Raw genomic sequence first — 23361 nt, forward strand, 5'->3', positions numbered from 1 at the left:
GTGTCTTAAGCATTGTCAAAATTCAGTAAATGTTAGTTAATATTTTTAAAAATTAATTTATTTATTTTGAGAGAGACAGAGAGAGTGAGCAAGGTAAGGGCAGAGAGAGAGGGAGAGAGAGAATCCCAGGCAGGCTCCACACTGTCAGCACAGAACCCATTGCAGGGCTCGAACTCATGAACCATGAGGTTATGACCTGAGCCAAAGCTGAGAGTCAGAAGCACCCCGATGCCACCCAAGCACCCTGATGTTAGCTAATATTAAAGTGCCGGAATAATTTGTGTTTCTTTCTCTGTATGTCCCATTGTTATTTAAGTGACTTCTGTAGCTAAATTTTACAGCCTGCCTTAGCTTATTAACATGAATGTCTGATCTTGGCCTTGAGTCAGTACCCTGAGTTATGTTAGTGTGAGTTAGGAGAATCCAGCTATCTTCTAAGCCAGACATTTAAAAAATTTGTAAATATGTGAAATAATGTCACTTTTTTGTGTTACTACATTTTGGGAAAATACTGTTATTTTTCACACACAAAAAAGTTATGAATGTTAAAATATGAGTTTATTATTCTTTAAAGATTTAATAAAAATTTAACATTTTTCTTAGTTTTAATTTCTAATGTAGTAAATATTGATAGATATAACCCACATAAAGAAAAGCTGTTTGGAGCCCTCAATAAGTGTTGAGAGTGAAGGGATCCTAAGGTCAAAGTTTAAGAACCACTGAGCTAGGTGATGAAATGGAAGCATGGGCTCTAGAATCAACCTGTCTCACTTTGAGTGAGACTCTGTTCCTTATTAGCTTTATGACTCTTGTAAATTACATAAGCCCTCTGAGGTTCAGTTTTCTCATTTGAAAAATAAGGATAGTGATAGGAATTTTGTGATTGTTAAAAATATGAAGTGGTTAGCATAGTGACTAGTATATAGTGAGAGTATTTTTTAGCCTAATAATTCCTAACCCCATTTTACAAGTGATGGCTGTGAATCGGGGTTTAGGGAACTACTGTTTGTAACTTAACTGAATTTAAGCCCAAATAAGCGAAATGATCTCAAGAGATAGGTGGATATGGTCCAGTTTGATATTCTGTGAGGTATATGGATAGAAATTAAGCAGTAATAGATCTCCATGACTAGAAAATTTAGAGGTAAGTCATCTTGGAATTGCTCCTTTTTGGAAAGATTGGCACTCTTTACAAACAGAAAGCCAAATGGAAAATTTAATTATGTCCAACAACATGGCACTTTAAATAATCCAGAGAAACTTCTGCTGAAGCAGAAACATTTTACTATGCATTGAAAAGTACAAGCAAATACCACCCTGTTCTCAGATAAACAGAAGACTGCCTACGTACATGGAACCCTTAGTTAGTGGCCCTTTGCCCAGACGGAGACTTTGAAGCTATAATTAACTTTAAATTTATACTAGCAAATCAAGCTTTAAAATGAATTGCCGTCCGTGTATGGGTACTAGGAAAGTATGTAAACTTGTCAGTTGCCCCCCACTTAATTATTTGAAATCTCAGTCCTTAATTAGGAGATGCAACAAACATTATTAAAAGGCTGTCACATAACATTGGAATTCACTGAATGGCTCTATATCTGGACCACACTTGCTCAAAATAAATACAGAGAAACTTTGTTTTAGTTTCTCTTTTTAATGAGCAGGACTTAACCAGTGCCAAAGCTCTCTGGTTAGATGCTTTTGTAAGTTTGCAGTCCGTTCAAGTAGTAAATTATGAGGTGGTACTGAATAAATTCACAATGGTTTAGAGGTATCTAACCTCTTCCCAGCTAGTTTATTATACTTCAAGAGTCTGTGAATCTGGGTTTAGAGAACTACAGAACTAAATTTTCCAAGAAAAATTTAGGAGAAACCATGATCTTTAAAATTTTAAGGTGAAAATAATTTAAATTTAATTTGTAATATTAAATTTGTAAAATAAATGTGTTGTATTTACATGTACAGTTCTGTGAGTAGTGGGATTATGAGAGATTTTATTTCCCCCCATGTTCTTATACAATGAATGTGTATGATTTTTATAATCATAAATAGCTTCCTGAAACAATTTTGTTTTGCCATTAGGTAGCATAGAGGAAGATAGTCATCCATGCAGAGAGGCCATCTGGCTGGGGATATTGGGGTCTAAGCAGGGTGGAGAGAGTTATTCATGGATAGGGGGCCAGCCTGGCATGAAGAGCCAGAGCTCAAGCAGTATGAAGTGGGCACGTGGTGGTAGTTATGAGAGGCAGAGCAGATTGAGAAGGGCATCCATGTGGGGGTAAGGCCTGCATTGGGTGGAGGCCATCCACATGGGGTGGTACCTGATACAAGGTGTTGAAGCCTGGGCAGGGTGAAGAAGATGTCCATGGAAGGGATAGCCTACCACTAGAAGTCAGAACCTGAGTGAGGTAATGAGGGCATCCCTGTGTGGGGAACAACCCAGCATGGGGGGTTTAGAGTCCAGTCAAGGTGAAAAGGGCATCCATGTAGGGGAGGAGTCAGTGGTAGCAATAAGAGATTGGTTATGTACAAGGAGTTGATCAAATTAGTATATTAATGATAATGGGAGTCAGATTTCTTACTGTCAGTAAAGGGTGATACACAGTATGGAGAGGGAGAAACCCTGTGGTATTGCATTAAAACTGGAGGTGTCAGTGCTAATTCATGATTTCTGATAGATAGATGTGAAAATAGGCGCGCGCGCGCACACACACACACACACACACACACACACACACTAACATACTCTAAGTCTACATTGTTCTAGAAGGAGGTACTTTAAAAATGCCAGAAATGATCAGAAGGGTACAGAATCCAGCTTGGGGAGGCTCCCACTGGCCAAATCTGGTCCAATTTAAGCACTAAAATAAATAAGGAAAATAATTGATTATATTGCATTGAATAAAATGAGAATCTCCGAGTCCATACTGATATAAAGGAATAAGTTGAAAGCTTAATAAGGAATAGGATATTCAAAGGTTTCAAACTATATTCCCACAAAATGGTTATTAATTGCAAAGAGATAAATAGGAATTTCACAGCGGAGAAGCCTGGCAACATCAATGATGAAAAAGAACATCATCCACTAGGGGACAAGTTGAAATTGTGTACTTACCACCTGATAGGATGCAGTGAGAACGCAGAGCCATTTCTGTGCTATTCTTGTCAAAGATGCAAAACCTGAATCAACTGATGGAGAAACATCAGGCCCAAATTGAGGGTCATTCTGTAGAATAACTGGCCTGTGATCCTCACAAGGTCAAGATTATGAAAGTCAGGGAGAGATTAAGGAACTGTTCCAGACTGAAGAAGACCAGAGACATGAACTCAGTGACACTCCTGTACTCACTAAGCTGGGCCTTTCTGCTGTACAGAACATAATTTTTTTTAAGCTTATTTATTTTGAGACGGAGGAGAGTGCGAGCAGGGGAGGGGCAGAGAGAGGAAGAGAGAGAGAGAATCCCAAGCAGGCTCCACACTGTCAGTGCACAGCCCAATGCAGGGCTTGAACTCACAAACCCTGAGATCATGACCTGAGCCGAAACCAAGAGTCAGATGCTTAACCAACTGAGCCACTCAGGCGTCCCTGTACAGACCATTTTTTAAACAAATGACTAAACTTGAGTGGGGTCTGAGGATTAGATAGCAGTAATGTATTAAAATTTATTTCGGGGCACCTGGGTGGCTCAGTCAGTTAAGCATTTGACTTCGGCTCAGGTCATGATCTCACGGGCTGTGAGTTCGAGCCCCACATCGGGCTCTGTGCTGACAGCTCAGAGCCTGGAGCCTGCTTCAGATTCTGTGTCTTCCTCTCGCTCTGCCCCTCCCCTGCTCATGCTCTGTCTCTCTGTGTCTCAAAAATAAATAAAAACATTAAAAAAAAAGAGTTATTCCTGCTTTTGATGGTTGTATTGAGGTTACGTAGAAAAATGTCCTTGTTTGTAGGAATTACACGTTAAAGTGTTGGGAGAGATGGGTGATCAGGTTGACAGTTTGCTCTCAGATAGTTCAGGAAAATATTATTTGCACTGTAGGTAACTTTTAAGTTTAAGTGTGTTTCAAAAATGTTTAAATTATATTAAAAATTTTTCATGCAAACATCAGCCAAATTTCAAATATAAGTATTATTTTCAACTAACAAAGAAATTCATAGCTTTAAAGATCTCTTCTTACTACTTGTCCTTAATATAATTTATTTATTTATATTAAAAAAATATATTATTATTTAAGTAATCTCTACACACAACAGGGGGCTGGAACTCACGACCCCAAGATCAAGAGTCACATGCTCTTCCAACTGAGCCAACCAGGTGCCTCTGCCCTTAATATAATTTTAAAGCATACTTACTTAGAAAAGCCTTTAACCACATAGTCTGAAACTTCAATCTGTATTTAAATTGACCCTATTAATGTCCCTTAGAGTTGGAGGAATAAAGATAGAGAAGATTTTATCATGATTGCCTCATTTAATGTTTTAAAATTTGCCTTCAAGTTCAAGTGATCAGTTATTTCTCTTTTATGAATTATGTATAAATGTTCCACTGTACCATCATCAGAAACCTAAAGTTGCAATAATAATAAACATTAATATTTTGCAGAGCAGTTTCACAACCATTATCTCATTTTATCCTACTAATCACATTCATTCATTCAGTAAAATAAAAAATTCATTGCCTATCCTAGTCTCTGGAATTAGGTATTATTATGAATCTTCCTTTATAGTTAGAAGATTGAGGGAGACGCCAGGTCACCACTCTCAAGTGCAGGACGCATGATTCCAGCTTGAGTAATGCGACTTGAATCCTGCCTAAAGCCTTCTGCCTTAAAGTCACAACTTGCCTGTGGCTATGTTATCCCTCAGGGCCTATTTCTTCATCACAAAATCAAACTGTTGGACTCTATAATCTTCAAGCTCCAATCCAGCTTCAAAACCCAAAAATTCAAGCCATCGATAACAACAATAACGAAAACTATAAAATGATTAGGAGTAACCTTAACTAGAAAAGTATATAACTTATATGGGGGAGGGGGGGTGGGCGGGAGGAACAACCCTGTAAAATTTTCCTGAGCTGTTTTTAGTGACGTGAATATACAGACTTGCACATGTGTTAATTTTCCCACTCTCCTTTTTGTGTGTGTGTTCATCTATTAGTAAATAGAATTCAGGTGTGATGATTTAGTGCTTGTGAAAAAAAGTTTATTTGGGGAGGCTGAGTCATTAACAGAGCTGCATCCTCTCTCCTGAGATTTTGGTGGTTGTTCCAAGGAACCCTTTGTTCTTTTTAATGAGACTAAGGACAGATGGATTTAGAAGAGACTTTTTTCCATTAAATGAATAGGCTACTGCTGCTTTGTATAGTTTAAGGCAGTCCTCCTGGAAGCAGGCATTTACTTGGTTTTTCTTTGGAGGTGTGGCGGCATTATTGTCAGTGTGAAGTCATATTTGATTGGCCTGAATTGTGCAGCACTAGGAGTGATGTCTTTTTCTTCAAAGCTCAACATAACAGCTCATGAGCACTTTTCAAAAGAGGGGAAGGTTATAAAGGAGAAGGAAAGACCATCACAGTGACCATTTAGACAGTGAGACTGATTGTTTTCAAACAGATCTAATTCATTATATGCCTAGTAATGAAGACATCTTAATAACAGAGAAAGCAGCCCCATTATCTACATGCTTCTATTAACCAATTTATTTTGTTTAGATCAGTGGGCAGGACACCATCTGTTACCAGAAATTTTCTTTTCATCAAGCCTGTCCCCATTAAGAGTCGCCAGTTAAGTAACTTCAGCTGCCCTCCTGTTTAATTTCCATAATAATTCAGGAGTACACAGAGAAAAAGGCAGCTAAGAGGATATTGTAAATTGTACCATGCCCTCAGAGGATTTAGTTTGGTCGCCTCCTTGGCAAGAGAAATTAGTGGGAGGAGCTTGTGTGTGTTAGAGAAAAAGGCTGAGGAGAGGGAGGGTAGAATGGATGGTGGAAGCTTTAAGGAAACTGTTAAGCAAGATTTGTTTTAAAACCTTTTTTTTCTAATAGCTTTTTGGTGACTTTGTTTTTCTCTGAGATCTCTTTTACTAAGGCATATTTCAATGATTTAGACACAGGTAGTGATAAGAATCCTTTTCCCTAATATTCTGCTTTCAGGACTATGAAATATATCCATGTACATCTTGGTATATATATATATATATATATGTATATGTTTGTGTGTTTATATGAAGTACAACTAATATATGAGTGTTATTATTGTAAATGTTGGCACTGTGATGCTCTATTTTCAATTTTTATTCTACCAAAGGTCCATGACTCCAGCTCAAGCTGACCTGGAATTTCTTGAGAATGCCAAAAAGTTGTCTATGTATGGTGTTGACCTTCATAAAGCAAAGGTAATGATAATTTTGGCCTTTGTTACTGAGCGTGTATCAGACCTGGGTCATATAATACTTGTTACCAACTTGCATCTGGGGTACTATAAAACATTGAAAAAAGATAGTTCTTGTTAGAACTTTAAGTGTATAATTTGAATTGCCCCTTTGCAATTCCACCGTCAGAATGCCACTTCACATCTAAGCCCCTCTAAGGATCAAAGATACAGCACAGAAGTGATATTTTCCTAAATATTTGAAAATATAGAGATAGCAGCCAACATCACTTACATCAGAATCACCTGGAACATTTATTAAGTATACAGAGTCTCAAGCTCCTCCCAGATTTACTGAATTGCTTTGAACAAGATGCTAGATCTCCAAGTTTACTAAACATCTCAAATTACGCTCATTCACACCTGAATCACACCTGAGAACCATTGACTTAAGGTAATGGTTCTCAAAGGATGGCCTCATAACCAACATTTAGCATCATCTGGGAACTTGTGAGGCACATTTCAGGACCCATCCCAGACTTACTGAATCAGAAATGCTACACGTGGAGCCCAGCAATCTCTGTCTATAAGCTCTTTCTATAAGCTCTCCAGGTGATTCTAGTGCACGTGGGATGAACCACAGGGTTCATTTGGAAACTACTGGGTTAAGAATTGTAAACTTGGGCTTTAATGGTTGTTCTGCCTCATATAACCTAACAAATAAATGCTTAAGGGAAGTTCCTTGACTTCTCTCGTCTTCAGCTACTGAAATGGCTGGGAGTGGTGAGGGTGTGTGTGTGAGGAGTTTGTGAGGGAATGGGCTCAAGAGATAATATGAAGCTCATTTTTTAATTTTTATTTTTACAATTAAAAAAACTTTTTTTAATGTTTTTTTTTTTTTTGAGAGAGAGAGAGAGAGAGAGAGAGCGAGCGAGAGCACGAGTGGGGGAAGGGAGAGAAAGATGGAGACACAGAATCCGAAGCAGGCTGCAGGCTCTAAGCTGTCAGCACAGAGCCCTATGTGAGGTTTGAACTCACAAGATATGAGATCATGACCTGAGCCGAAGTTGGACGCTTAACCGACTGAGCCACCCATGTGCCCCAATATGAAGTTCATTTAGAGGAACTTAATAACTAAGATGCATCATGAGGGGACTCAAAACCATGTCCAATGAGAAAGCAAAGGAATACAGATACTTAGCCCACAGAAGAGAAAATTTAGGGAAGATGTAACACCTGTCTTTGTGTGTTTGAAGGATAACTGTGTGAAGTAGACATTTCACTATGCCTCCAAATATAAAGCTAGAGCTGGTAAAATGGAAATTACAGGGAAATACTATTCAGCTCGGTTTGACAAATTGCTTAACAGAGCTATTCTAAGATGGAATGGGTTACCTCATTCCACAGCGAGTGTTCTGTCGCTGGAGATATTCCAGAATCGGTACAATAATCGCTTGGTAGGAATTTAGAAAAGGACATTCAAATATCTGGTGTGTGATTGGACTAACATGACCTTTCATGCTTCTCCCACCCTGAAAATCTGATATGTGAAAATTTTTCCTTCCTTATTAGAGTCCATTAATTCTAATAAAATTTCATTACATGTTAGTGGTTTTTCTTAAAATGTTGCTCTGGATTGTTTGGGGCTGGGTACTTCTGTGAATCTGTAAAGTAGATGGCAGAAAAATCAGAATTGAAATTGTTTGGTTTTGCTTCTCAATTCTTGCTGCAGGCTGATATCGTTGCTGTAATTATCAGGAATAGATGAAGAAGTCAGGCAGCATGTTCCTTTCCCAAATGTTGTAAAGCAAATTGTTTCTCCAAAACATAATTAAGAGAGAGATGTAGTTGTACCCACAGGCTTTAAGAATTTAAGAGGGCATCTTCTGGGAAATTCTCAGTTATATAGTCATTGAGTTTATAATTTTTACTTCTCGGGTTTTTTTGTACATAACACATATGCCATTAACATGTTTCTCTATACTCATTTTGGGGAAGGGAGTAGTCAAGAAACATTTGATTCTGGGTTTTGATTACCTATATAAATAGTTGTCTGTAGAGATTTATTCAGGTGAAATTTATTCCTTATTAGACAGGGATGATTAATATGTATTTAATTTAAAAAAATTACTAAAGAGGCGTATAAATATGTCTTTATCTTATCTCGCTGTTCCTTCTTGACTTTGGGATGATATTTATAATTAAATATACTAAACATCAGTAATTACAAAAGTCTGAGATTCTCCATACTGAGTTTATATAGGAAGAGAACTCCTTTACTTACCATGATTTTTGGATGAGTGGCCACATTATCATAAAAAGAACAAGAATTATAATTGTGCATGCATATTTGGTAGTAGACATAGCCCTCAGCCCTAGCCTCTAGAAGTCATGTGGTCTACTGACTTAAACATACATGTATAGGACATAGGTAGCTACCGTAGCTACCATAGTTATTATTTACTGATTATGATAGTGGCAAGTTTGAGTATTTTAGAACTGGGAGACCAAAATGAGAACATGAATGTTTACCCTAGAATTCTCATATGCAGACAGGCATGGTAAAAGTAGATTAGTGTCTCTTTTTGGATTATTAAGGAACACCTTTTTGGAAGATACAGAGGCTCAGTTTTATGGGAGAAGTGTTATAAAGTTAGATGAGGTGCAAGCCCAATGACATTTCACAATGGCTTTGGGGAGTGGCGGTGGTGGTTATATTGCTCCTTAGAGTAGTTAGTTCCTTCAGTGGGTAAGATGTGTGCATGTCAGTATTTCTTGGACCTGAGAAGAGCGATTGTTCACTCATGGTCGTATAGTAACATTTTTAGTAACATATAGTAACATTTTTATATGGACTGAACAGTCCTGTAGATTATGATTGTTAGGTTGAGCTTTATTTTTTAATGTATGCTTTGTGTTTTTGGTTATTGATATATCAAATAAGAGTCAGCAATGTGTTGAGTACTTTGCTGAACACTGAGCTGCTAACACTTTTGTTTTTCAGGACTTGGAGGGAGTGGATATCATCCTAGGTGTCTGCTCTAGTGGCCTTCTGGTTTATAAAGATAAGCTGAGAATTAACCGCTTTCCCTGGCCCAAAGTGCTGAAGATTTCTTACAAACGTAGCAGCTTTTTCATCAAGATTCGACCTGGAGAGGTACATAATTCATGCTTCTTTCCTCCTGAATCAAACATAGACCATGTTGAAAATACCTTTTCATTCCTGTTTTCCTTGTTATGTCATCAAAGAGATCTCTTGGGATACTGGGGTGGCTCAGTAGGTTGAGTGTCTGTCTCTTGATATTGGCTCAGGTCATGAGCCCAGGGATGTGGGATTGAGCCTGGCATTGGGCTCCATGCTAAGTGTGGATCCTGCTTAAGATTCTCCCTCTCTGTCTCTCTCTCCCTCTCTTTCTCTCTCTGGCTCTCCCCCACTCACTCTCTCTCTAAATAAAGTAAGTAAATAAGCAGTCTCTCTGTAGCTAACTATTCAGGAGCTGATTAATTCTATTTTCTAAATTAATCAGCCCCATGATGTTTCTTGTCTTCCTCACTACTGATCTTCTGGTTTCTCCTGGATCTTCTGGTTTCTCTTTATGGAAGTAAATATACCATGGCCAAAAGTTAATCTTGGATTGATAAACTTGTTTCTTGTTTACTCCAGGTAAAATCTTGATGGAAAAATATTTATAAATATTTATAAATTAAGTAGCAGGAGATTTTTAAATGGTGGGGTTAAGATACTCATGTTTTGCACCACCAACACCTTACCTGATGTAATTAAGATTTATTTGTATGTGTAGCTTCTAGTGGTTACTGAGAATGTATTCTACGTCAAGTTATAGATTAAAAAAATTTTTTTAATGTTTATTTTTGAGAGAGAGAGAGAGAGAGACCGAGTGAAAGCAGGGGAGGGGCAGAGAGAGACAGAAACATAGAATCTGAAGTAGGCTCCAGGCTCTGAGCTGTCAGCACAGAGCCAGACGCAGTGCTTGAACCCACGAACCATGAGATCATGCCCTGAGCCGAAGTCAGATGCTTAACGGACTGAGCAACTCAGGCACCTCTCAAGTTCTAGATTTTTAATAGAGTTGGATGTTCAACTTTATACCAGACAACTCAGTTATTAGTTGGTGTTCAAGATTCAGGATATACTAATGCTGGCCAAACTTAACTTTTACATTAAAGAGCTATCATGGCACAGTAGAAAATTGTTTAAGTAGGAATTAAATTTTATAAAGTTCTAGCTCCTACTCTGCCTCTACCACCTACTAAACAAAATAACCAGGACAAGTCTATGGCTCAGCTTCCTTGTCATTCGAGCGGGATAATACCTTCTCTCTCTTGACTTGAAGATCACATGAGATGACAGCTATAAAAGCTGGAAATAAGAAAGCAGTGCACTAATGTAATATGGCGTGTTTTTGTGTGTGTATCACCATCTGCTGGTGAAAAATGGCTCATTATTTTAGCTGGGGAATACTGGATGTACGGCATTAAAAATCTTGGATAAGCTCAATGAAGCATTTATTTAATACCATAATTATTTACCTGTACCTAACAAAGAACAATCAGTGTCTTCCCTCAAAAATTTCAAATCTAAGAGTCATTCAGTCACCAAATATTTATTGAGGGCTTTCTTTAGGCCAGGCACTATTCTAGGGTCTAGGAATATAATAGTGAATAAAAGGGTTCATCCCTAACCAATCTTACATTTTAATCTCTTTTTTTGTAACGTTTATTCATTTTTTTGAGAGACAGAGACAGAACACAAACGGGGGGAGGGCCAGAGAGAGAGGGAGACACAGAATCCGAAGCAGGCTCCAGGCTCTGAGCTGTGAGCACAGAGCCCGATGCGGGGCTGGAACCCACCAACTGTGAGATCATGACCTGACCCGAAGTTGGACGCTTAACTGACTGAGCTACCCAGGCACCCCATCTGTCTTACATTTAATGTGGGAGGGCAAAAACTTTACACACACACACACACAAATATGATAAAGGAAATACTTGGGTTTTTTTAAATAACACCTGTATAATATATACTAAAACACAGGATTCTTTTTTTTTTATTAATGTTTTTATTTTATTTTTGAGACAGAGAGAGACAGAACATGAGCAGGGGAGGGGCAGAGAGAGAGGGAGACACAGAATCCGAAGCAGGCTCCAGGCTCTGAGCTGTCAACACAGAGCCCGACAGGGGGCTTGAACTCAGACCGTGAGATCATGACCTGAGCCAAAGTCGGACGCTTAACTGACTGAGCCACCCAGGCGCCCCATAAAACACAGGATTCTTAAGAAAGCATTTAGGAACAAGAGTAGGATTTTGAGAAGTATAGTATTATGTCTACAGTAGATGACCTAGCAGTAACATGGTATAGTAGAAACCAGGAAAACCTGGTTCTGGCACTTATAGCTATGAGACTGAACAAATAACTTCTCTGATCTTAGTTTCTTCATGTGTAAAAATATAGATGACACTATTTAATCATAGTGTTATTGGCAATAATAGGCACTAAAAATGTCAGTTTCTTTTCCATCTTGTAAAGTATGCTTAAGATAGAAACAAAGAGGCAAAAGACTAGCAGGACAGTGTTTCTAGTATCCTTGGCAGGCTATGGTTTGCTTCAAAGAAGTATTCAGATAAACTAGTGGTCAATCAAAGGAAAAAGAAGACATTTAATAATTCAGGAATCTGGTTTGAGCCAAAATCTTAAGCTTCTATTACTAATAATAATTGCATAATAATATTGGTTGATTGGAGAAATCATCTGCTATCCCATTCCCTGGTCATATAGTAGTAGAAGTATCCCAAATGCAGATAGTGACTAAGGAAGAATAAGTAGTCTGGACAATCAAAAGGTGACTTAATTATGTCTCAGAAAAATGTACAGTGTGTGTGTGTGTCTGTGTGTGTCTGTGTGTGTCTCTGTGTGTGTGTCTGTGTCTGTGGGGGGAATGGGTGCTGAATAAAATAAGATGCATAAATTATATAAGATGCATTCCCTGGCTTCCCTGCTGTTGAAAAAGCCCTGAGTACATTTCTGTTGGTAAGTAGAAAAAATTTTGAAATGATACTTTATGTTTTGAAACCAGTAACATTCTTTTATTCACAATGTCCTCTTCTGTAACACCGTATTTCTGATATTGTATCACTTTAGTAAAATAATCATGTTTCATGTTTATTCATGTTTTTATAGCAAGAGCAATATGAAAGTACCATTGGATTCAAACTTCCCAGTTACCGAGCAGCTAAGAAATTATGGAAAGTCTGTGTAGAGCATCACACATTTTTCAGGTATTGTTCTCACTTAAGTATTTTTCAAGGATAAGTTATGCATGTTTCTATTTTAAACCTGCTATTGAAATTCCCTTCTTTGTATGTCTGGCATTCTTTTATTTAGCTCAGGTGAGATCATCTTAAGCGAGACAAAATAAATCCACTTCTCTTCCCTTGGGTTGAAAAACATGCCTCAACATTCCCAAAGCACCTTTCTGTGTATGATGGAAGGAGAAAAGAAGTGAGAAAAAGGAATCTGTATTTATTAGGGGCTCTGTGATCGTCTTAACTGGAGCTAAACTAAATTCAGTCTGTCAGGAAGAAGTACCCTGACCTACCTCCACATGGAATTTCTTTAAGCAATGCTTAACTACTTTCTGTGGGGCTGTTCTATTAGAAGGTGAAAGGTAGGAAGCTGATCATTATCTTGGCTCTAATCAACCCCAGAAAAGAAGTACAGAGAACCATCTTTAAAGCCCAGTTGTATCAGATAATCAGAAGATGGGAGAAAGTTTAATCTGCTCTACTCTTCAAGAGGCTACATCATTAACCCCTTGTAGTCATTTACCAAACATTTTCTGTGTGCTTACCCTTTGTATAGGCACTGTAGTAGGCATTGAGAATATACCACAAGATAGTTCTAGTCCCTGTCCTGAGGGAACAGTCTAGCAGAGAAGACAGACCTTAGACAAGTATTTACCTGCATTGAAAGGAGAGTCAGCTAGGGGTGCCTGGGTGGCTCAGTCGGTTAAACATCTGACTCTGGATTTTGGCTCCGGTCATGATCTCACAATTTGTGAGACTGAGCCCCGAGTCAGGCTCTGTGTGCTATCAGCACGGGATTCTTTCACTCACTCTCTCTCTCTGCCCTTCCCCCGCTCCCCTTCTCCCCCTCTCACCCTGTGTGTCTCAAAAATAAATAAATAAACTTACAAAAAGAAAGAAAGAAAGGAGAGCCAGCTAGTTTTGTCCCTTTGCCTTTTAAAGAAAATGTTATTATGTGAAACTGCATACATAGTAAAGAAAGTGGTATAATGAACTGCCCTTGTACCTACCTTTGGATCTATCACCCAGCCTAAATATTATCACCTCAAGGCCATTCTTGTGTCATCTACATCCCCCTACCCATTCCTTCCCACTCCCTTCCAGAGTATTTTGAACCAAATCCCAGATTTTATGTCAGCTGGCTCTTTATGAATGGCTTTTAAGAGAGATGACCATGATATCTTCTACTTCTATTTGTATGTTCATATCATACTTAGCACCATAGCACACTGGACAGGAAGAAAAATCAGGGAAAAGAACATTTTAATTCTCAGTGCAGGATAAACATAAAGATTCACTTCATAACCAATTAAGGAATTTTAATTATTGGCATTGAAATATTTCCCTATGTTCTTATCATCCTCTTCTTTAAAATCAAACCAAGAAAATAGAGGTTTTAAAAAGGGTAAGGGTGAAAAGGAGTTTTTTGAATGTTTCATATTTATGGTATAGACTTCAGCTAGAGCCAAAGTGTTTACTTGTAGGACAGCATATTTAGATCTGTTTTATCAAAATAAGAGAATATATTAATATGTGATGCCTCAGCAAACAAAAGGAAATAAATATTTGCTGAATTAAACTATCCCAAAGGGAAGAAGTACTCTCTTTTTGGTAGTATTGTAACAATTTATGTATTTATTCAGCAAACATTTATTGAGTGGCAAATTCATGCCAGGCACTATGCCAGGAGTGAAAACACAAAGGTAAATAAATCATAGTCTTTCTCCTTTACCCATAGAGAGCCCAGAGCCTTGTAGTGGAGACCAGCACATAAATAGATTGTTTCAGTTCAGTGTAGTAAATGTCCTGGCAAAAGAGATTATAGGGGTATAACGTAGAAAGAAGATGGGGTTCCTAACTGTGTTAAATGCACCAAATAACCTATTTAATGGGTTCATAGGCACCAACTGAGTTCGGAGTGCCTTTGACAAAATTATTATTTTGTATTTTTCAACAGTTTTTAAAGTGTATTTATTTATTGAGGAGGGGAGGGGCAGAGAAGCGGAGAGAGAGCATCCCAAGCAGGCTTTGCACTGATGCGGGGCTCAAACCCATGAACCATGAGATCATGAACTGAGCCCAAGTCAAGAGTCAGATGCTTAACCAACTGAGCCACCCAGGTACCCTGACAAAATTATTATTTTAATAGAATGGAAGAAGTACTCTGGGCTTGGACCCCGTTGCTGCCCAACCTCTTAATAGCTATGTGATCTTAAAACAGTAACTTCTTTTTGAAAGTTCAGTTTCTTATATCTGTAAAGTGGTGAAAATATTACAGTGCTATAAAAGCATTTTGAAAACCATAAAGCCCTATCTATAGGGATATATGATGATATTATTAATATAGGCCTCAATTAAATTATACATGTTGCTTTGAGAAATGATGTAGAATTAAAATAATGATTGCTTGATTAGAACTCCGTCTTAGTAACTGTAAGGAAACTATGAGATTAATTCATGATTTCTTTAATCTCACAGTCTCATTAGAGAGAAATAATATGTATAATTATGTTTTTCTCCCTCTCTAGACTGACATCTACAGACACCATTCCTAAAAGCAAATTTCTTGCCCTGGGATCCAAATTTCGATACAGTGGCCGGACTCAGGCTCAGACCAGGCAAGCTAGTGCTCTGATTGACAGGCCTGCTCCACACTTTGAGCGTACAGCAAGCAAACGGGCATCCCGGAGCCTTGATGGAGGTTGGTATTGAATATTAATGATTTCCTATGATCCTAACTCATTAGGGAGAGATAAAAGAAGTACAGTTGTCTGTAAGGGAGCCAAATGAAAGAATCTCAGTGGTAAGTGAAATGGATCTTACTAATTGTCTGTTTCAGTGGGCTCATCTTAAGAAAAGTAGAACCATAGTTCAGAGAGAGTAGTAACTAGATCAAGGTTCCACTGCTAGGTAGTAGTGGATAAACACCATTAGAATTAGGATTCAGAATATTTACCACAGAGTGAACACCTAATGTAGTATACTGAACTAAAACCCTCTTGAATGTTTTGAAATAGTTATTTTTTCAAGTAGGAAAGAGGAAAAGCATCTCACTCACTAGAGCGGTCATGTAAAAAGTTTAGATCATTTGTCATGTGGCAGTTAGAGATAGAAAGAGCAGTTGTGTTATTGGAGTCTCTAAATTTTGTTTAAACAGGAAATAGATAAGTTTCATGATTGTATATAAAACAGAAGATCTTTCTGAATTTTTCTTAGTCTCAAGGATTGAGAGTATTACTGAAATAAAGTAATAAGTCATATTCAGTATGTGGCTAATAAAAATTTCAGAAGGCAATAACCAAAATAGAGTATTATAGATTATATTTATTAAGGACTCACCAAGACCCAGCTCTATGATATCTGCTGTAAAAGCAAGGTGCATGTTACAGAAGTTAAAGGTTTGGGTTCTGGAATCAGATAGCCCTGGTTCCAAGCTCAACCCCTGCATTTATGATCTATCTTCTGGGTCAAGTTACTTAATCTCCATGCCTTGGGTTTCCCATTTATAAAATGGGCATGACAATAATATAATTGTACCTCAAAGAGTTTTCATGAAGAATAAATCAGATGATGTATATATGGTGCTTAGCACAATGGCTGGCACTTAATAAGTGACCACAAAATATTAGGTATCATTAAGATATTGTTAATTTTCTGGCCACAGCATTATTACTTTGTTTTATATCATCCAAAATTATGCTGCCATATTTTGATTTACTGCACGATGGGAACATATATCAGAGACACCTTGCTCAGTTTAAGAGTGTCACACTTGGAAAAGAGATGACCCAAGCAGAACTTTTATGCTTCCACAGTGCAAGTCATACTTCTTTCTTTCTGATGTTTCTCTACTGTCCTGAGTTTGAAGGGGCTGTTTTAATAGTAACAGAACAAGGCAGATTGCAGGCTTTGTCTTCTTCAGTCATCATGGCAACATTTGGAATCTGGCTCAAAAATTGAATAACTTTTCTAAAGATAGGATAGCTAATAAGTGGATTGGGGTACATACTGGTTTGACTCCAAAACCCATGTTCTTTCAGATACTTACTCACTTATTCCTTTGTTCAGTAACTTATTTTACATTTCCTATGTGTCAGGTATTGTTCTAATCAATGGAGATAAAGCTGTGAACATACAAACATGGTCTCTGCCCTCACACGGCTTACATTCTCTGGGTAGAAACAAAGATAAAACAGTATCAGATAGTGATAAGTGCTATGAAGAAAATAAAAGAGAGTGATGGGATAAAGAGTGCCTGAGGATAGGAGACACTGGAAGGCTGTTTGAGATTGAGTGGTTTGTATCTAAATGTAAATTTAGAAGGTTACTCTGAGGAGCTTCATTTGAACTGAGACCTGAATTATGAGAAGGAGCCCACCATCCCAAAACCCAGGGGAAGAACATTCTCAAAGAGGGAGTAACAAGTACAAAGATCTGCAGGTAGGAATGAGCTTGGCATGGGTCTAGATCAGTGCTGTCCCATAGAACTTTGTGTACCGATGGAAATCTGTTTGGTGATGTCCAGTTTAGTAACCTATGGCCACATATGGCCAATTGTGAACTTGAAATGTGGCTAAGTTACTAAGGAACTGAATTTTAATTCAGTTTACATTTAAATAGCCATATGTGGCTAGTGGCTCCCATATTAGACAGCACAGGTCTAGATCCTAGTAAATGGAAGGGAAAGGAGTAAAAACAGTAAGTAAGGTCAGGGGTGCCTGGGCGGCTCAGTCAGTTAAGCGTCCAACTCTTGATCTCAGCTCAGGTCTGATCTCAGGGATCAAGGTTTTGATCTCAGGGTCAAGTCTTTTTTTTTTTTTTTTTTTTTTTTTAATTTATTTTGTGAGAGAGAGAGTGAGCATGCTCATATGCACGTGGCGGGAGGGGCAGAGAGAGAGGGAGATACAGAATCCCAAGCAGGCTCCACACTGTCAGCGCAGAGCCCCACATGGGTTAGGAAGCCACAAACTGTGAGAGTTGATGCTTAACTGACTGAGCCACCCAGGTGTCCCTCGGAGTCAGGTCTTGACCTCAGGGTCATGAGTTGGGCTCGGTGCTGGGTGTGGACCCTACTTTAGAAAAAAAATAATGAGGTCAGAGAAGTAAGTGGAAGGGGCCAGATTGTCTAAGGCCTTATAGGCCATTAAAGAGTTTAGATTTTATTTTAGTTACAATAGAAAGCTATTAGAGGGCATGATGTGATCTGATTTTCCATTTTTAAAAGACCATTTTGACTGCTGGGTGAATGCTCCATCGAAGGGGCAGTAAAGCAGAAGCATGGTGAAGTCTGTTGCAGGATCTGGGTGAGAGATGATGACAGCTGGGGCTTAAGTATTGGCAATGAAGAAGGGGAAAAGTGGTCAGAGATACATTTTGGAGGTAGGCCTGACAGAATTACTGATAAATTAAGTGTTGGAAATGGCAAGGAAAAGAAAATCAAGATTTATTCTTAGGTTTGATCATTTAGTACAATGGGAAAGTCTGAGAGAGAAGCACAGTTGGGGATATGGAAAATCAAAACTTCTGTTTTAGGCATGTTAAGTTTTAAATATGATCACTCAATCCTTATGTCTGCCATATTTATATAACACCATCAGGCATCTCCTTCTTTGTCGAGTAAAGTATCCTACCTCCAGTTTACCTTGAATTTGGGGAGCTATTATTTTTGTTTGTTTGTTTTTATCCCTAATTTTCAGTGAAAACACTGAGGTTGGAAAGTTTAAGTGACTCGTTCAGTGTCTCACAGATAATAAGTTGCAAAGCTAGGACAAAAACCTATGTTTGTCTGATACCGTATCCCATGGCTTTTTCCACCAAATAGAAATTCTTTGTTGTTTAGATACTATGTCTGATGTGTCCTCTCTTTGTAATAGCAAAAATAACCAAAGATTCAAGTATTCATGAGTTTTGGTATCTTGAACAATTTAGAAAGCTTTACTTATAGAGAGATTTATGTTACTTTTAGAAATCACATCCTGTCTCTGTTTTTTTTCTAGCTATAGAGACGTCACACTTCAAGACTGTAAAAAATCTTGATGTCTCTATTGACTAACATTAGCTGTTCTTATTAAATTATACTCTATGTTTTTAGGGGGGTAACTCTCAAAAACTATGTCTTCAAAATGCTGTAGTACTGGTTGAGATTCCAAAACAAAAGCATGTAAGACAATTCTAAAGGAAGATAGCTTTGGTGGCCTGACCATTAGTATCACAGAGTTTTGGGACTGGGAAACAATTTTTGGAAATAATTTATTCCAGCCACCTAATTTTATAGAAGTGAGCCTAAAAAGTAATTTCTCCAAAGTACATGTATCCTAAGTACAAACTTAGAATAGAATCCTGTACATTTTCTGGTCAGTCCCTTTTTACCTTCATATATCCCATGATGCTTTCTTTGTATCTTTACATCCTGAGAATTTTTTTTTAAGATGCACAACTACATCTTAAATCATCAAGATGACTGGTCTTGATAATTACCACAATTCTTGTTACATTGTAAGTGCTTAATAAATGAATGTTGAAAATAATATTGTTAATTTTTCCTGTTGAGTTGAATGTGAGCAGAATTTTATGCTCTACTTTCTATTTGATGTTTTAAGTGCATTAGAATATCCTATTACAACTGTTGTCCCTCTCTTTAATTTTTTCCACTTGGGAGAAAAGTATTGTTGTTGTTTTATTTTTCAAACCTTCACTCAAATCCTGATGACTAATGAAGTTAAATACCTTTTCATAGTTTATAGGTCATTTGTATATCATCGTTTCTGTAGTGCCTGTTCAAATTTTTTGCTCATATTTTTATTGTGCTGTCTGTCTTACTAGTTTATAGGAGTTCTTAATCCATGTCTCACTCCCAATCTCAGGGAGAAAGCATCAGTATTTCATAATTAAGTATGATGCTTGTTCTAGGGTTTGTTAGCTACGTTATTTGATAAGGAAGTTTTCTTTTATTCCTAGTTTCCTGAGAGTTTTTATCATAAACGAATGGTGACTTTTAATTCATTGGTTAATGTACATTTGACCTTTGAAAAACTTGATTTTGAACTGCATGGCTCTACCTACAGGCAGATTTTTTTTTGATAAATATAACATAGTGCTATCAATGTATTTTCTCATCCTCACGATTATCTTAATAATATTCTTTTCTCTAGCTTACTTTATTGTAAGAATACAATATATAATATTTGTAACATATAAAATATGTGTTAATCAACTGTGTTATCAGTAAGGCTTCCAGTCAACAGTAGACTATAGTAATTAAGTTTTGGGGGAATTAAAAGTTATATACAGATTTTTAACTGCATGGAGGGGTTGGTGTCTCTAACACCTATGTTGTTCAAGGGTCAGCTGTAATAATATGATTTTTCTCCCTCTCTGTATTAAGTGGTAGATTACACTGATTAATTTTCAGTCATTAAACCAACTTTACATTCTTGGAGTAAATGCAATTTGATTATGTTTTTCTTACTATATTATTTTAGAATTTTTTGTAACTATTTTTGTAAGAGAGAGAAGCCTGTCATTTTCTTTTTTCGTGATATTGTCAGGTTTTAGTATCAAGTTTGTGCTGGCCTCCTAAATCTCTTCAAAAAACTAACTTTTGGGTTTTTTTTATACTATAAATATTCTAATTTAATTTATGCCAGTTAATATCTTCATTATTTTCTTTCTATCTTATTGAACTGTTGTTTTTCATTTCTTGAAATGGATACCCTTTGCTGTTCATTATTTCTTACAACCTAACCTTAGAATTTAAGTGACTTGCCTAAGGTCACATAGCAACGAAATTAGTAGAGTCTAGGACTGTTCTCCCAGACCCATGTTTTTACTCTTCACCATGACAGCTTTTTTTTTTCAGAAGAAAGAGAATAAAAAATAGTAATAATCATTGAGTGCTTAGTATGTTCCAGGCACTGTTCTAAATATTTTACATATGGTAGTATCTTTTAAGCCTCTGAATTACATATAAACCAAATAAGACAATTTTTTTTTAGTTTTGTTTCCAAATGTCTTTTTTTTTTTCTCTGTGTGCTGTCTTCTCAGTACAAGAATTAGAAACAGGTCTATGGAAACTAATTTTCCCTCTTTTTCCTAGATCCTTCTAGGAATCTTGAGAGAGAGATTTTCCCTGTTAGACCCCTCCATATATATGTATATATATGCCTCTAAGCTGGAGATGGAAACTTTTACAAGAATTGTTTTATAAGGGACCTCACTTTAATGGTATGAATGAACGCTCCCTTTTCTGTTATATCTGGTGTTCAGAGCATCTGCTTCACCAGCTGAAGAGCTAAAATTGGTTCAGATCCCAGTTTATACGTTCGAATAGTAAGTCATAAGGATAGCTAATAATGATAACAAGGCATTCAGCTTATATTTTTGTTCCACCTTTTGCTTTTCACACCATTTCCATATATCCTAATTAGTACCAACAACCTAATGAACAAGAAGCATTTAGGAATTCTTGGTTTAATCATGAGGAAACTGGGCACAGAAAAGGTTATAACTTGCTAGGGTCGTTTAACTAGGTAGTTCATCCATTCAGTGGGTCGTGGTTGCAGTGATTCTTGGCAGGGGGTACACCGGTATCATCTTTAGAGCTTTAAAGCAAAACAAGTGCCCAGGCCTTACTTTGAGATCCCTCATCTGTCTGTGGTGGACTTGAGCATCAACTGTTTGTTTGGGTTTTTTTAATGTTTATCTATTTTGAGATAGAGAAAAAGCGTGTGTGTGTGTGTGTGTGTGTGTGTGTGTGTGCGCGCGCGCGCGTGCGCGTGCAGGGGGAGGGGCAGACGGGGGGGGGGGGGAGAGAATCCCAAGCAGGCTCCACGTTGATCACACAGCGCTCAATCCCACAGACCGCAAGATCATGACTTGAGCCAAAATCAAGAGTCTGACGCTTAAGCAACTGAGCCACCCATGTACCCCCAGCTGCATTTTTTTGTTTTTCAAGATCTGCAGCTGATTTATGTGGGCCCTCTGATAATGAAACCACTGATCCACTCCATACCTATTGTGCCTATACCATACTAACAGAAATTGTGCTAGTAAGTAACAGAGCTAGATCTAAAATTTAAGTTTCCTTTTATTAGATATGATAGTTTTGAGTTTTACTTTTCACTATTGTAATATATAACTGTCCCTAAGTTTCTGTTGTTTTTAAACAAGAACAATATAATACTAGAATTAATGGGTCCATAAGATTATCACAACACTCTTCTTTGTCTAGACACTCAGAAATGGGAAGTAATTGAATTTTTAAAGTTAAGTGTTCTCTATATATGCACCTAAATCTTAAAATAGCTAACAAATGAATTCACAAAACTGAAGAGCCAAAACATCTTAAAAAGTAATCACTACCCCCAATAATGTAGATATAGTAAAAAGTATTGGATTGTACAACTGAATGGATGAATTATATGGTATGTGAAGTGTATCTCAATAAAGATGTTTAAAAAAAACAACAACCAGAGTCACTACCATGATTCTCAGTTGCAATCCATACTTTGTAGCCTTTTAAAGAATGTTTGTTTGTTTGTTTATTTATTTATTTATTTATTTATTTATTTGAGAGACAGCCTGAGCGGGGGAGGGGCAGAGAGAGAGGCAGACACAGAATCTGAAGCAGCCAGCAGGCTCTGAGCTGTCAGCACAGAGCCCGATGCGGGGCTCAAACTCATGAACCATGAGCTTGTGACCTGAGCCAAAGTCAGACACTTTAACCGACTGAGCCACCCAGGTGCCCCTGTAGCCTTCTTATTGAGAAAAGGAAAGAAATTTGCCTCTCTGCAGGGCTCCCAGGTGATATCTTCCACTTGAATTTCCTATCAGTGTGTGCATAATTAATTTTTGCCCTACATACTGTTGAAATATTAACCCATGACAAAGAAATATAAGGACTTAGAGATATGACATTAAAAGTTAATGATATTTAGCAGTTTGAAAGTATTTTTTATGTCCGTTGAGTATGCCTTCCCTAACTGTCCGATAGAGTTAATATCTTCCACATTTTACAAATGATGAAACTTTATGCCTCTGTTTCTAACTGCCAGTTTCCACACTTATACCTACTTTTCCATAGACGGTACAGATTGCCAGGGCTAGGAATACTGAAGACATAAATCATTTGGCTCTGCAGTATTAGTATTGGATTAAAACCAAATGCAAGTGGCAAAATAACACATGGTGAAAGCATGGGCTATGTTTCTATGATGCCAGGCAGAGTTGAATTAATTCTTTGAGAGGAGGTGTGAATACACATGTATAATGATAGTTTAACACAACTGTGAGCAAAATATTTTGTCACATTCCCCTGTGTTGTTAGATTTGGTCTGCCATCTGCCATTCTTGCATTGAGTAGTTTAGAGCACCCATGAGTAGCAAGGACTTGAAAGAGGCCACAGGGTTTTCACTGGAAGGAAGACAGATGATTCTCACATTTCTACTGTTTTTCCTACGTATTATCTGAGGAATGATTTCTTTCACTGGAGATCATTACAGGGTAACAAGCATTTTTTTTCTTGGTGTTGTATGTGTAAGGTAGTTGTGAATTCCAGTTTTTTATCTGTTCTGATTCACGGAATTCCTTTGTTTTGGCTAATATATACTGCCTATCAATCTAAGGTTATCACGATAAATTCAGTATATTCAGTTTAAGAAAGCAGAAGAAAGTGT

At 37.5% G+C, this 23361-nt stretch overlaps 1 protein-coding gene across 36 annotated transcripts in view; it reads left to right on the top strand.

Annotated features, from left to right (window-relative positions):
* EPB41 (erythrocyte membrane protein band 4.1) overlaps positions 1 to 23361 on the top strand; it is a 198351-nt gene that overhangs the window by 123366 nt on the left and 51624 nt on the right. For all 36 annotated transcript variants that reach the window (XM_043574288.1, XM_043574290.1, XM_043574271.1 and 33 more), the window contains exons 8-11: positions 6300 to 6387; positions 9367 to 9519; positions 12563 to 12660; positions 15216 to 15388. In XM_043574288.1, the coding sequence (XP_043430223.1) occupies positions 6300 to 6387; positions 9367 to 9519; positions 12563 to 12660; positions 15216 to 15388 (512 nt within the window). The remainder of the gene's footprint in view (positions 1 to 6299; positions 6388 to 9366; positions 9520 to 12562; positions 12661 to 15215; positions 15389 to 23361) is intronic.

This window comes from Prionailurus bengalensis, chromosome C1 (genome assembly GCF_016509475.1).
Source record: "Prionailurus bengalensis isolate Pbe53 chromosome C1, Fcat_Pben_1.1_paternal_pri, whole genome shotgun sequence".
NCBI classification, from domain to species: Eukaryota; Metazoa; Chordata; class Mammalia; order Carnivora; family Felidae; genus Prionailurus; species Prionailurus bengalensis.